General features: G+C 54.3%; 2 protein-coding genes across 8 annotated transcripts; both read right to left on the bottom strand.

The window, feature by feature from the left end:
* Positions 1–29: 29 nt before the first annotated feature.
* On the bottom strand, positions 30–3,168 carry LOC129198312 (zinc finger protein 420-like). Of its 4 annotated transcripts, none has more exons than XM_054807506.1 (3): positions 2,898–3,168; positions 1,977–2,771; positions 30–1,135 (listed from the first exon to the last, which is right to left on the bottom strand). In XM_054807506.1, the coding sequence occupies exons 2-3, from the start codon at positions 2,758–2,760 to the stop codon at positions 351–353; spliced, it is 1,569 nt and encodes a 522-aa protein (XP_054663481.1). In that variant the 5' UTR covers positions 2,761–2,771; positions 2,898–3,168; the 3' UTR covers positions 30–350. The 4 variants fall into 4 exon arrangements, with proteins under 4 accessions (XP_054663481.1, XP_054663480.1, XP_054663478.1 ...); XM_054807505.1 differs by having other exon boundaries at positions 36–1,138; positions 2,898–3,162; XM_054807503.1 differs by lacking the exon at positions 2,898–3,168 and having other exon boundaries at positions 36–1,138; positions 1,977–2,879.
* A 2,249-nt stretch (positions 3,169–5,417) lies between these two features.
* Positions 5,418–13,917, bottom strand: LOC129198310 (butyrophilin subfamily 1 member A1-like). Of its 4 annotated transcripts, none has more exons than XM_054807496.1 (11): positions 13,846–13,917; positions 12,597–12,699; positions 11,703–12,050; positions 10,557–10,838; positions 9,805–9,912; positions 9,339–9,359; positions 8,894–8,914; positions 8,027–8,047; positions 7,659–7,679; positions 7,256–7,288; positions 5,418–6,590 (listed from the first exon to the last, which is right to left on the bottom strand). In XM_054807496.1, exons 2-11 carry the CDS (start codon positions 12,697–12,699, stop codon positions 5,953–5,955), a joined length of 1,596 nt encoding a protein of 531 aa, XP_054663471.1. In that variant the 5' UTR covers positions 13,846–13,917; the 3' UTR covers positions 5,418–5,952. The 4 variants fall into 4 exon arrangements, with proteins under 4 accessions (XP_054663471.1, XP_054663470.1, XP_054663468.1 ...); XM_054807495.1 differs by having other exon boundaries at positions 13,843–13,908; XM_054807493.1 differs by lacking the exon at positions 13,846–13,917 and adding an exon at positions 13,403–13,526.
* Between the last annotated feature and the right edge of the window lie 746 nt (positions 13,918–14,663).

Raw genomic sequence — 14,663 nt, 5'->3', positions numbered from 1 at the left:
CCCCCCCCCCCCCCCAAAAAAAACCCACCCCACCGCGAGGAAGACGAGGCCGGTGAAGGTGAAGGTCATCAAGGTCCTCGCCGGGTGTCCGCGGCTCCCGCGGGTGCCGATGAGGATGATGAGGATGAAGACGGGCTCCTCCTCGCCCTCCGCCCTCGGCCCCTTGGCCGGGATGAAGCCCCATCTCCTCCTCGCCCAGGACTTCCCTGAGGGATCTCCTCACCTTCCAGAAGGTCCAAAAAAACCCACGACGGGCGTCACCTCCCCGCTCCGGCCGACTCTTGAACTTGACCCTTGAGGTCCATCTTTAGGTGAACCATCGGGCCGAGGAGACGACGACCTCGTTCCTCCTAATCCGCGTGCGTCTTCACGTGGGACGTCAAGGAGACCTTGGTCCTGTAACGGTTCCCGCACTCGGAACATCGGTAAGGAGCTTCTCCCGTGTGGGTCCTCTCGTGTTCCAGACATTTGGAGCTCATGGTGAAGCCCTTCCCGCAGACGGGACACCTGTAGGGTCTCTCCCCGGTGTGAATCCGTTGGTGGACGATGAGGTGGGAGGTGTTGGTGAAGCTCAAACCGCATTCGGGGCACTTGTGGGGCCTCTCTCCCGTGTGAAGCTTCTTGTGAAGTTGGAGGTTGAACCTTCGAGTGAAGCTTTTCCCGCAATCCGAGCAGAAATGGGATTTTTCCACCCGGGCTTGGTTTCGGTGGAAAAGCTCCCGGTTTAGCGACTCCGCGGGACGTTCGTTGGGTTTCTCCAACCGGCGGAACTTCTCCTGGTGGGACACGAGGGCGGAACCGTCATCGCCGAAGCTCTTCCCGCGTTCGGGGCGCCTCTGGGGCTCCTCCTGGCCCTGAAGCTCCTGGTCTTGCCTCGGGTTGTTCCTACAACCCCAATTTTTCCGGCGTTCGTGGACCCGCTCTTCAGCACGGCCCATCTCCTCGGGGTCCTCCGCGACGTCCTCGCGAGGATGCGACCACTCCCGCCTCTCGCCGGGCCGAGGCTCTGCTCTTGGCGGCTCTTCCAGGACCTCGTCCTCGTCGGGACCCCAACACCCATCACCTTCCTCCACCCTCAAGCTGGATCTCTTGGGTTCTCCTTCTTGGGAGTCCTCCTCTTGGTGGCCACCGTCACCTGCTGACAGAGAACAGGGCTGAGACGCGACACCCCCCCCCCCCCCCCTAAAAAATTTCCGCGTGGAAAAAAATGGGGGGGGGGTGGTGTCTCCACACCCCGAGGACCTTCCCGCCCCGAGGACCTTCCTACCCCATGCGCGGCACGGCTCTGACCCAACGGAACCCAAGGACGGACCCAACTGAGACCAAGGATGGACCCAATGGAACCCAAGGATGGACCCAACATGGGGGATGGACCCAACTGAGACCAAGGATGGACCCAGCTGAGACCAAGGATTGACCCAACGTGGGGGATGGACCCAACTGAGACCAAGGATGGACCCAATGGAACCCAAGGATGGACCCAACGTGGGGGATGGACCCAACCGAACCCGAGGATGGACCCAATGGAACCCAAGGATGGACCCAGCTGAACCCAAGGACGGACCCAATGGAACCCAAGGACAGACCCAACGTGGGGGATGGACCCAACGGAACCCAAGGATGGACCCAACGGAACCCAAGGATGGACCCAATGTGGGGGATGGACCCAACCGAACCCGAGGATGGACCCAATGGAACCCAAGGATGGACCCAACGTGGGGGATGGACCCAATGGAACCCGAGGAAGGACCCAATGGAACCCAAGGACGGACCCAACGGAACCCAAGGATGGACCCAACGGAACCCAAGGACGGACCCAACGGAACCCAAGGACGGACCCAATGGAACCCAAGGACGGACCCAACATGGGGGATGGACCCAACCGAACCCAAGAATGGACCCAATGGAACCCAAGGATGGACCCAACCGAACCCAAGGATGGACCCAACGTGGGGGATGGAGTAGGTCAAGGTTACCTGGCGGGACCATGGTCTGACGGCCGCTCTGTTGGGTGTCCCGGGCTGGAGACATCGCCTGGTCGACCTTCTCCTCGCCATGGACCTTTTTATGGGCGTTACAACGGAAATTTTGGGTGAAACCCTTCCCGCAGACGGGACATTTGAAGGGCTTCTCACCCGTATGGACCGTCTTGTGCCTGACCAGGTCGGAACTCTTCCGAAAGCTCTTCCCGCAATCCCGGCACTCGTAGGGTCTCTCACCCGTATGGACCCTCCGATGCATGAGGAGATACTGCTGCCGGGCGAAACTCTTCCCGCAATCGGGACAGACGTAAGGTTTCTCATCGGTGTGGACCACTTGGTGGGAGATGAGGTGAGAACTTTGACTGAAGCTCTTCCCGCAATCCAAACACTTGTAGGGTTTCTCGCCGCGGTGGAGCATCTCGTGGATGAGCAACGGGGAACCGTCGTTGAAACCCTTCCCGCAGACGGAGCACTTGTAGGGTCTCTCGCCCGTGTGTAGGCGGCGGTGGCGGACGAGGTGGTTGCTCCAGTTGAAGATCCGGCCGCACTCTTGACATTTGTGGGGCTTCCTCTTGGGTTTCGCTTTGGGCGGCGATTCGCTACGCGATTCACCCGGATTCCCGCGGTTGGCGCTTTCTCCGCTTTTCTCCCCAATTCCGTGTCCTCCCGTTCTCCGGTTCTCCCAACCTTCGTCTTGCGTTGGCTCCTCATCCTCACCGCCCGCGTCCTCCTCCACCTTCACCTGGATCTTCTCGGGGTTCTCCATCTCCTCCCTCATCCGTTCCGTATCTATGGGGACAACGAGATTGGGGGGGGGGGGGGTCATCAGGGTGGTCACGGCCGCCCTTCCACGTGCGACGGCCAACGAGGAGCTCCTGGATGGACCCCCCCGCCCCCCCGCCCCCCCCTTCCCACCATTCCGTATCTCTCCGGCGTTTCCCTGCCCGATCCCCAAGTTGGGGGGGGGGGGGTGGGATTAAGGAGGTGGGGGTGGGGGTGGTGATGCCCCTCCCCACCCCACTTCCCCCCCCCTCCAAAATCCCACGAGATCTCGAGTGGGTTCCCACCGCCCGACGGAGCCGGTGGGGTTTGGTTTTTTTTTTTGGGGGGGGGGTGTGTGTGTGTGTATTTTTTTTGGGGTGTCCCCCCAGCTCCGGTAACCGTCGCCCCCCTCCCAGCGCCGCTGCGGCTCAGCGTTGTCCCAGCCCCTTCCTGTGCCTCCGCACACACGGCCGGGCTGCAACAGGCCCCAAAACCGCCCAGAACCGGCTGGAAAAATTTGGGGGGGGTGGGGGGTCTATGAGGGGGGGGGGTCCTGGTAATTTGGGGGGGGGGGGGGGGAGGTTGGAGCATCGTCCCCTTCTGCGCTTTGCGTCACCCCCCCACTCCCCCCCCGCCGGGATCAGGGTGCTCGGGGCGGCGGCGGCGGTGACCCCCCGGGAAGAGCCGGGGTGAGCGGCATCCTGGGGGGGGGGGCAGCATCCCTGGGGGAGCGTCACTTTTGGGGGGGCATCCCCCCCCCCCCCCCGAGGAGAGCGGCACCCCTGGGGGAGCATCACCCGTGGGGGAGCATCACTTTTGGGGGAGCTTCACCCCCCCCCACCCCCCCACCAAGAGAAAGCAGCATCCCCCACCCCCCCGGGGGTGAACAACGGTCCTGGGGGAGCATCATCACTTTTTGGGGGGGGCATCACTTTTGGGGGGGCATCACTTGGGGGGGGGGCATCAGTTTTTGGGGAGCATGGTCCCTGGGGGAGCATCACTTTTTGGGGAGCATCGCCCCCCCCCCCCCAAGGAGAGCAGCATCCCTGGGGGAGCATCACCCATGGGGCAGCATCACTTTTGGGGGGGCACCACTTTCAGGGGACCATCAGCCCCCCCCAAGACAAAGCAGCATTCCCCACCCCCTCCCTGGGGTGAGCATCAGTCCTGGGGGAGCATCACTTTTGGGGGACCTTCACACACACCCCCCAAGAGAAAGCAGCATCCCCCACCCCCCCAGGGTGAACATCGGTCCTGGGGGAGCATCACTTTTGGGGGGGCATCACCCCCCCAAGGAGAGCATCATTCCTGGAGGAACATCACTTTTGGGGGGGCATCACCCCCCCCCAAGGAGAGCATCACCCCTGGAGGAACATCACTTTTGGGGGGGCATCACCCCCCCCAAGGAGAGCATCGTTCCTGGAGGAACATCACTTTTGGGGGACCATCACCCCCCCCCGGGGGAGCACCCCCCAAAGGAGAACATCACCTGTGGGGGAGCATCTCCCAGGGGTTCAGCAACCCCCCCCCCGTGGGTGCAGCCCGTGGGTGGGTTTCTTGACCCATCTTTGGGTGAAGAAATGGGCGACGGGAAGGGACAACCGGCATCTGCTGGGTTTATTTTTATTTTTCTTCCCCCCTCCCCCGTCCCCCCCACCCCCCGTCTTCTGCAAATTTAGTGGCAGTTGGTGAAATTTTGGGTTTCAACTTTAGTCCCACCACGGAGGGCACACGTGGCGATGGGACGCGGACCCCTTGGAGATGCCTACAGGGCTCGGACGTCACCAGTGGAGAGTTCAGGAGATGCAACTCCATCGCCGGGCAGCGTTATCAGGACCATGAGGGTGCTAATTAGCATTCGTGACCCTGATTAGCCCCACCTCAGACAAGCTGATGGCCCAAGGGTTCTATTTAAGCCCAGCCTGGGATGCTCCACCATGTTGGAGGAGCCATGGCCAAGGCTGAGCTGCAGCCCACGGTTCCTCTTCATCTGCAGCCCAAGGTTCTTCTTCATCTGCAGCCCAAGGTTCTTCTTCATCTGCAACCCAAGGTTCTTCTTCATCTCCAGCCCAAGGTTCTTCCTCATCTGCAGCCCAAGGTTCTTCCTCATCTCCAGCCCATGGTTCTTCCTCATCTGCAACCCAAGGTTCTTCTTCATCTGCAGCCCATGGTTCTTCTTCATCTGCAACCCAAGGTTCTTCTTCATCTGCAGCCCAAGGTTCTTCTTCATCTGCAGCCCATGGTTCTTCTCCATCTGCAGCCCATGGTTCTTCTCCATCTGCAGCCCAAGGTTCTTCTCCATCTGCAGCCCATGGTCCTTCTCCATCTGCAGCCCATGGTTCTTCCTCATCTCCAGCCCAAGGTTCTTCTCCATCTGCAGCCCATGGTTCTTCTCCATCTGCAGCCCATGGTCCTTCTCCATCTGCAGCCCATGGTTCTTCCTCATCTGCAGCCCATGGTTCTTCTCCATCTCCAGCCTATGGTTCTTCCTCATCTGCAGCCCAAGGTTCTTCTTCATCTCCAGCCCATGGTTCTTCCTCATCTGCAGACTTGGTTCCTGGCTTGACCCTGGATTTGCCTCATCCCTGTGGATTTGCCGGATGATCCGGACCCTTGGCCGGAGCTGGTTGCTCTGCAGAACCCTTCTTCCCCATCAAATAACCCACAAAGCCGTCAAGGAGAAAGTTTTTTTAATGGCAAGAGCGTATTTTGTAAATATATTGCAGCACCCGGTGAGGAGGTGGACGTCAGGAACCGAGCACCACGAATCCCCCTGCCAGAGGAACGGCACAACAGAGACCGTCACCACCCCCCTAAACTGGCCACGTTTGATGGGACTTTGGGGACTGGAGATAAAGTGGGAAAGAAGAGGGTGGAGATGTGCAGCTCCTTCATCCCAGACTCTTGTCTTGGTGGGGTTTTCCTTCACGTATCTCAGGTGGGTTCCAACACCCTTGTTGGTTTGGTCTCTTTACCTTCTAGGAGAAAGCAGCTCGCTCGGAGACATCACCTTAGGAGAAGACAAATGAGTCTTAGCCACCGCTACGTCCTGCCGCAAGCTCCAACAGGAGCAGCGATAGCTCTGCTCGGGTGGAGACACCATCGTGGCACGAGTCTTGGGACACCGTGGTGGCACGACGTGAGCGGAAGAGTCTTGGGTGACGATCACGGCTGCTCGCGGACGGCACCGTGGATTGTCCCGTCTTGGTCACGTGCCGCTCTCCGGCATGTGCGGGGCCCGTCCTCCTGTAGAGAGGTTCTGCAGGAAGAAACACGAAGGGAGGAGAGGCTCCTCCACGCTGGGGACGCGCGGCGGAGAAGGAGGTGACTTCAGGTTGAGTTCGGCGTTCGGCCCCACGCGGAACCAGGGACGGATCGTCTCCCCGCTCAACTGGGTCAGCGGGAAGGTGAAGAGCAGGTCTTGGTTGTCAACGTTGAAGAAAGCCACCTTCTGTCCCTCAAAGTCCAGGTAAACCCTAATCGTCCGGGGCATCTGGGTGAGGACGAGAGCCGTGTGGTCGGGGAAGGTCAAAGCCCAATACTTGCCCCCGCAGTGGAAAAGAGCCAAGATCCCATCTTGAGGAGCTGGGTTGATCCACCCCTTCCTCTTCATGGACTCCTTGGCCACCCCCATTGCCCAGACGCCCCCTTCCACCGTCCCCACGTCCACCTCCCAGAAGTATCTCCCCGAGACGAATCTCTCCTGGCCCAGGACGCAGTGGTAGGTGTCGTATCTCTCGGGGTTATCTGGCATGGCTTGCCGCGCGTCTCCGCGCCGTACGCTCTTCCCACCCGCCGAGAGGATGAGCTGGGGGTGCGCCGTGTCCGCGTCCAGCGTCACGTGCACTGCAGGGAGAAGGAGAAAGCTCGGCTGAAGACCTCGGTTGCCTTTGGGGGTCTCCTACAGTTGGTTACCCGTGGAGAAACGTTTCGTGGGACCTCGAGCGCTCAGCGCTGCCAGAGCTTGGTCCCATCTCCTACTACTACCACCCCTAGCGTGGTCCCAGATGGTGCCTCCTCTAGGAGACCGCATTGGCCAAGTGCTGGTTGGGGGGTGGCTGCCCCGTTTTGGGGAGCTAAGAGGCCTCGTGGCGTGGATGTGGGTCGCGCTTTACCACGGAACGGACCCAAAACTCAATGAATTTAGGAGGAACCTTATTAAATATCCAGGTCTACCTCTTGGGGAGGAACCAAGGGCATCACCCTTGGGCGTGGAGACGCGCTGAGTTTCCCCATCCCGCGACCCTCTTCCCAGGGGAATTTTGCCTGGGACCATCCCAGCTCCGTACCCTCCCCTGGCTTCCGCGCGCGCGCTACGTTGGGCGTCAAGACCCTGGGGCTTTAGAAATAGCCCCCCCCAAAAAAAAGACAGAAAAATGCTGATTTGGTGGAAAAAGGAAACATCAGAGGAGTTGGGGTGTGGAGGTTCAGTCCTTGAGTTGTCCATCCCTCCCAGCCGCGGAGAGAGGCCCACGGAGAAGCAAAGCGCGAGACATCCCCACCCCGGGTACCTTCTTCCACGGGGACGATGGTGTTTCTCCACCCTGAAACCGAACAGACGTGATCGCCAGAGGTTCCTCTGCCGCGCCGAGGGGATGTGGGGCGATTTGGGGTGGTGGCCCCAGGGTTGCAGACCGGTCCCAGGCACGTTTCGGTTTAATAGACTCAAATTTAATCGATTTTATGACATCGAGGCATCGAAATGGGAACCTGGACATCTTTTTTTTTTTTTTTTTTGGTCCAATTCGTTGTTATTTTAGACCCTGGGAGAGTTTTGCGATCGATGTCGGTGGGGTCTTGGTAATAAAACTGAGGAAGACCAATCCCACCCCCCCACCCCCCCCCCCCCCAAAAATAAAAATTTCTGCTCTTTGAAAGACCACGGGGTCGGGGAAGAGCGAGGATCGAACTTACGGAGTTCTCCGGCTTGTTTCTCTGAAAAAAAGAAAATAAAAATGAAATGTTTTTAGTAAGAGCATGGGCTTTTGGGGATGGAACCCTCAGACTTTCATCCCTACGTAGCCACCAAACCCAAGGGTACGTTCAGAGGTGCTTTTGTGGTGCTAGACCTCCAAAATCTGCCCGGAGAGGGGAAAATTGGCTTGAATGAAGGATTTTTGGGCAATTTATTGGGCTGGAAGGAGGGTTTTTTTTTTTGGGGGGGGGTGTTGGTGCCACCAAGAAGTTGGGCTCAACCTCATCTGAAGCTGGATGGAGGTGAGGGGAAGGTCTTCTCCTTTTCCCGGGCTTTTAACGGGTGGAAGAAGCAAAACAATACTTACGTATTTCCATATCGCGTTCGCCTGGAAGGGGGAAAAATATAAAATAAAATAAAATAAATAAAAATAGGGAAGAAAAAAAAATATGTGGGATCGCTGGAAAATGCTAATTTGGTGCTGGGAACTTGTCCAGGTGCCCGCGGACTTTTTTGGTTTTCTCCTGGCTGGGACTTTGGAAGTTGAGTTGAAGGAAGGGTTGGGTTGATGTTGGAAGGTGATGGAGGTCTTTTTTTGGGGGAAAAACCTGCTGAATCGATTGCCCTAAACGAGATTTTGATGGGTGACGCGCTCTTTTTTCTAAGAGTAAAAAAAAAAAATAAAACGGATTCTTGGTCCTCCTCTTGGGTGACGTTTCCTCGTTAGCTTTGTTGCCATCGAAGCTAACGATTTTAATTTGAGAAAGAAGAAAAACGGGGGGGATTTATTGCTTTCTCTTTGGGGAGAAAATGGGCAAATTTGAACTTTATTCCTCTGAAAACAAGGAAACTACTTCTTATTACTCCTCCGACATTTTAATTCCGCCAAAACCGAGGAAGCTAATTTTTATTATTTCAAAATTTGATTCCTCCAAACCCGAGCTCTCCCCGAAAACCGTACCAAAGGTCGAATTAAACGACTACAAACGGACACCGCAGCCCACCACCTCAGGGGTTAATTTTATGAAAATACAGAAATTTGGTCCTTCCTGAGGTCGATGACCCAAGTTGGCCAACTCAGATTAAGTTTTTATTATTTTATTTAGTTCCCCAATTTTTTCGCTTCCTCCCCGCCGGTTTATAAACTTGTGTGATGAAGCGAGCGGCCGTCTGCCGCTCTTATTTTTCCCTCAATGACAGAAAAAAAAACCAACCCCAAAACCCCCAAACTTACGGATTTCGACGTTGCGTTTCTCTGAAAGAAAAAGCAGAAATAAGCGTAAGGGGAAGTTTTCCTTTCTCGCAGGAAAATGGTCGGTGGCTGTCGTCTGCCCCGGGGTGTGGAGAATGGTGTAGAAGTTCAGCGTCAATAATAAAACTGGTTTGGTTAAAAAAAAAACCAAATAAAAAGGAAAAAGCAGGAAAAAGAAAATATTTTCCCAATTCCATGGTTTTTTTGGGGTGGGTTTTTTTTTTTTGGTGTGTTTTCAGAACATAAATGAAATCCACTCAACCTTTTCCCACCCCTCATAATTCTTTCAAATGCCTTTTTGGGGTGAAATCACCCGAAAGCAAATTTAGGAGACGCATGCGTGCGAGACCTGACCCTCCTTCGGTACCAAAAAAAATAAAATTAACTTTTTAAAAGGGGTGTAGGAGAAAAAAAGAGCATTTCTTACCAAGTTCTGCGGTGTGTTGGGCTGTAAGAAAGAACAGAGAAGGTCGCGTGGGTTACGGGAAGGTTTCTCCCACACCTACGTCTTGAGTGGTTGACCCGTGATGGAGACGTTGGCCGAAATTGGGTATTTTTTTGGTTTGGTTGATGCCGGAAGGGGGAATTTTGGTGTGAAATAGGGACGTTTGCTCACGTTGGAGCTCTTCTTCCTTCGCGTCCCATCCCTGCGGTTCGTTTTAGGGGATTTGATGGTCAACCCGGTCAAGGTCATGAGCTATTGGGGATGGAGATTATGCTTCCAGTCCCTAAAAAAATGATATTTTTTTGGGGGGGCGAATATTTCAACGGGATAGAGCTCTAGTGAGTCGCAAATGTCTGGGGGCAGTCGGTTCTCCCTTGGGCAGGTCCGTATGAATTTGGTGGTGTCTTGGGTGCCCCAATGACCGCCTTGTTCTTTCCTCCCGCCTCACCTCGTAGCCGTAAGACGAAAAGAGAGAAGACGACCAACGAAGCCAAGCAGGCAGCCAGGGTCGCGAACGAAGCTGCCATCCAGGGAGAATTCTTTGGGAAAATGGGGTCTGGAAGAGAAAAATTCCCAAAATCGTGTTAATCCGGGGTGAGATTATACGCGTCTGTCGTGTGTCGGCGTGAACGTGGCCGTACGTAAACGCGTGGTGGTGCCACGGTCTTGTGTAAAAGTAATGAATTAACGTGAGCCCGTTGGAAATTTAGAACTGAAAAGAAATTCCCATAAAAACGTTCTAAACTCTTTTTTTTTTTTTTTTTAATTTGATGTTCTGTGATGGGAGTACGTAGAAAAACGGTGTCTTGCAAACGCTCGGTCTCCTCTGAGAGCCTTTATTGAAATATTTAGACCTGAGGTTGTTTTTTAATAGGAAAAAAAAATAAAATTTTAATAGAAAAAAAAAAAACCCCTGCTTTGCAGTGGTTCTTAAGAAAACTACGCTGAAACCAGTTTTCCACTAAAAAATTGATCCTCAGCATCCCTGACTTGATCCCTGATGGCCCAGAAACCGGTTCGTGACGCGTGGAGCGGCGCAGCCGAAGGTGCCCAACCGGGGACACGAGAGGTCCCTCGTGCCCAGAAGCCTCTTTGGATGCAGCCAACGACCATTGGGTGCATAAAATTAGGGGAAGAAACCCCTTATTTTCCAGGTATGACTTTAAAAAAAACCCAACTTTAATTCTGGTGGCACGTCACCTGATATATAAATGGTTGAGTCCTTCTCCTGGGCAAGCCGCGTGTTTCTGATGGAACAGGACACGTTCCGGCGTGCGGTTTTTTGGATGACGATGGACTTCTCCACTTCGAAGAAGCCGTTCTGGTCTTGGGAGTCGGATTCGGTGAAGGACGGGAGCTGGTGGCCGTCCAAATCTCTCCACAGCATCTCGGGCTTTGGGTACCAGCCGGTTGCTCGACATCCCACTCGGATTCCCCCGTCTTTGTAATCCTTCAAGGAGAGGAGGGGGCTGGAACCTGAAACTGGGACCCAAAAAAAAACCCCAATACCTCCATCAGCCAAAGTGGGCGCCCATCCTGGAGAAGACCTTCTCAAAGCTTTTTCCGTTCACAGCCATAAAGTCGGGGCAGCAGTGGTGAAAGACTCAGGGAAAACATCTGAACTTGGGGTGGAACTGATGTTATTTGTTCCTACATTTTCCTCCTTCCTCAAATAAACCCCAAAACCTCGTAAACTTTCAGTTTTGGGGACAGCCCGAGCCGGATTAATTCCCCCTCAGAGTCACAGGAGGACCGTGAAATCACGGAACCCATCCCGTGCAGAAGGATGGAAGGTCCCGAGATGACACCATCTCCACCCAGATGGAAGCTCATCCCCTCTGCAGACTAAGCAAGGCGAGACCTGATGGTTTTAGGGAGGAAAGCGCTGTCTTTAGGACATGGGAGACGTTTGGCCAACTGCAAGGTCAACGTTCTCCAGCTCACGTCCCACCTTGGGACAATTTGAAGACCACATCCTTAATGGGCAAAGGTGCACGAGGATGTATTTTTGGATCCGGTTGCGTCACCTCCTGCTTTGTCCATGGAGGTCTCTTTAGAAGCGAGCCAACTGGAGATGAAGCCAGGGCCCTGGTCTGAGATGGCTGACCTGGGGGAACCGGGAGGTTTCTCCTGGCTTAGAGGATGGTGTTGCTGTATTTGTGAGGTTTCGGGGCGTTTGGTGATGGGACAGTTGATGTTCTGCAGGGATCTGAGGCCAGGTAGCTCAGAAGATGCTCATGAGGAGCTGGGCTACCAAGCAGAGAAAAACCAAACGGGATTTCTGAGTTGTGGTGGACAAACGGGACGTTCCAGAGGGTCCATCTTGTAGACAACCCTGGTTTTTACCTGCTACCTTCAGCTCCAGCGTGGTTTCTTCGTAAAAATTCCCATCTTTGATGAGACACTGGTACTGCCCCTCGTCGCTCAACCTGGTCCTGAGGATCCTCAAGGAAAGGTTCCCAACAGAGATGCCCTCTTTTAAAAACTCTGTCCTCTCCTGGTATTCGGGCATCTGGGAGGAGTAGTGGTCCTGCCCGCTGTGGTAGAGGTGGACGTAGACGGAGAACTTGGACCGAAACCACCTCACCTCCATGTTCTCGGCGTTCAGCCTAGGGGAGAGGTGACAAGGCAGGACGACGTCTTCTCCCACGACGGCGGTGATGGGGTGGTCGGATCCCAGGACTCTGAACTGGGCTGCGAAAGGTGGAAGGTGAGAAGAAGACGTGCCTGAGACACGCGGTTCTGCTACATCGTCTGTGCAAAGAATTGAGTTTATTTCTTCTTTTTTTTTTTTGGTTTAAGGATTTTGGTTGGGTTCATGGAAGCGACCGTCAACCGAGCGTGAAGGAACATCACCGTGCTCTTTCACAGCTGGATCCGAAAAGCACCCCAAGATGAGGAGAGCTCTTGTGAGGAGAAGAAGAAACCACCCGAAAGCTGCACAAACGACGGAGGAGAAGCCATGGAGGGAGAAAGGACAGATTTTTGGGGCGCAGGGGTGCCGGAAGACAGAATTTGGGGTTGGTTTAGAAGGTCTGGGGCCAAACCAGCTCTTGGGCTTCACCCATGGGGATGATGGATCCTCAAACCATCACCTCCTGGTAGGGCGCTTCTTGATGGAACCTCCCCAAATCCCCAGAATTTGTTATTGATCCCACTTAGCTTTTTTTTTTTTAAAAAAACCCCCACTTTAAAAAAAAAAAACCACGACGGATGGATGTCGTGGGAGAAGATCCTTACCGCAGTCCAGCTGGCGGACGCGAAAGCCGAAGAAGAAGAAAATCGCGACGCAAGCGGTGACGGAGGTGACGCGAGGGAGGCGGGAGGGCGAAGGAAACGGCATCTTCCCATCGGAAATTCAAAAAAAAAAAAAAAAAAAAGAAAAATCGATTAAATTAAGATAAAGCTGAGGGTGGTGCAGGGAACGTCAATTCGGGGAGGATTTTTTTTTTTAAGGTAAAACTTGGAGAATTAAGCAATAGTGGAAAAAAATAAAATAAATAAATAGGTTGGGTGGCTCTGGGACCTCCAAGGATGGAGATTCCCCCTCCTCCAAGGATCTTTTCCTACTTATCCATGAAAAAAACCCAATATTTTGGTGTCCCCGCTGGCCGCAACCCCGGGCTGGGATGGGGCACTGCTGTCACAACTCTGCAAGGGCTCAGCGCTTGCGGCAAAGCGGGGAGGAAACAAGGAGGGAAAAAAACCCCAAAAACGGGTAAATTTGGGGCGGGAGAAGTTGATTTATCGATTCGCGTGAGTAGGGGGAGGGAATCTGGACGGGAAAAATGATGGGTTTTGGGGAGGGGGAAAAAAGAGAGAGGGAAAGCGTGCCGCAGCCTGGGGGGGGTCAAATTTTTTTTGGGGGGGGACCCACGGCGGGGTGGGGGGTGACACCATCGGAAAGGGTTCAACAGGCTGCAGTCTTAAAAAAAAACCAACCCAAACCCCCATAAACCCCCCCAAACCCCCCCCCCCAGCTTCACCCCTCACCCTTGGGGGGGGGTCCCCAACATCTCCCCCCCCCCCCCAAATCCCTGCCCTACCGGTCCTGCCTGCGGGGGTGCAGGCAGCGTCGCTCCTGGGGGGGTTGGGGGGGTCATCGGGAGCCCGCGGAGGCGCCCGAAATCGAAATTTTCATCCGCTTCCTCCTTTATGAAAGGAAGAAGGGGGGGGTTGGGGGGGGGGGGGTGGAGCTGAACCCGGCAGATGCTTCCGAGCCAAATTCAAGGTCATATTTTATTTTTTTTTAATTTTTTTTTAAAAAGAAATGATCCCATTTTTAACGCACGTGATTATTTTTATTTTTTTATTTTTTTTCCCAGGTGCATCGCGCACGCCGCGGCCGTTTCTTCCCTTCCCGTCGCCTTTGCAAGAGCCTTATTTATCTATTTTTTTTTTTTTTAAATTTTTAATTTTTTTTTTTTTTAAATAATCCCAAACCCATGATTTTTATTGGAAGATGAAGAATCGACAAAACACCAACCACCTCTGAGCTCGTCCTAAAGCGATTTGGAAAATCGGGGAGATGAGGACACGAGTCACGGCTCCTTTCCAGGGAAACCCTTCCATGCAAAAAAAAAAAAAAAAAAAAAATTTAAAAAAAAAATGGGGAAAAATGGCTTTTTTTTAGGAAAACTGACTAGGTTGGTGGGCGATAAGCCGTCATTTAATTTCCCACCGCGGTTTCGCCGCGTCTCCGTCTCTACACACCCCGCTTGCGTTGAGGATGGGCCACGAGGTCGGACGAACCCCTTTTTTCCCACTTTTTTTCCCCATTTTTTTTTTTTTGCCCCCACCCCCCATTTTGAAGCGAGCGGCGCCCCGAGAACAGCAGCACCGTGGGAGCGCCTCCCGTATTTTTTATTTTATTTATTTTCTTTTTCACCCCAGGAAAACCACATTTCGCCCGGTTGCAATTAGCGGTTTTATGACCTGAGGAACAAAACGAACCAACGAACCCCTTTTTGCCCTTTTTTGCCCTTTTTCTCCCCAAAACACCTTCTCGCAGCGCATTCTTCCTCCGCCCCACGCTCGCCTTCATCCCCGCATCCCCGCCGCGGGACCTCCCAGTTGCTCCCAGGGGATGCTCAAACTGGGGGTGTCCCCCCCTCCCCCATCATCCCCAGTTCTTACCTGGGGGGGTGGGGGGGGGGATCTGATTTTGGGGACCCCACCATCATTCCGGAACAGCCACCAGATTTATTTTATTTTTTATTTTTATTTTTATTTTTTTCCCCCAATTCCTGTGTCCCTCCATACTCGATCCGGATGGAAACGGTGACCGAAGGGTCCGTAGAGGGGGGG

This window comes from Grus americana, chromosome 32 (assembly GCF_028858705.1).
Source record: "Grus americana isolate bGruAme1 chromosome 32, bGruAme1.mat, whole genome shotgun sequence".
NCBI classification, from domain to species: Eukaryota; Metazoa; Chordata; class Aves; order Gruiformes; family Gruidae; genus Grus; species Grus americana.
This window is presented reverse-complemented; position numbering and strand designations above follow the sequence as displayed.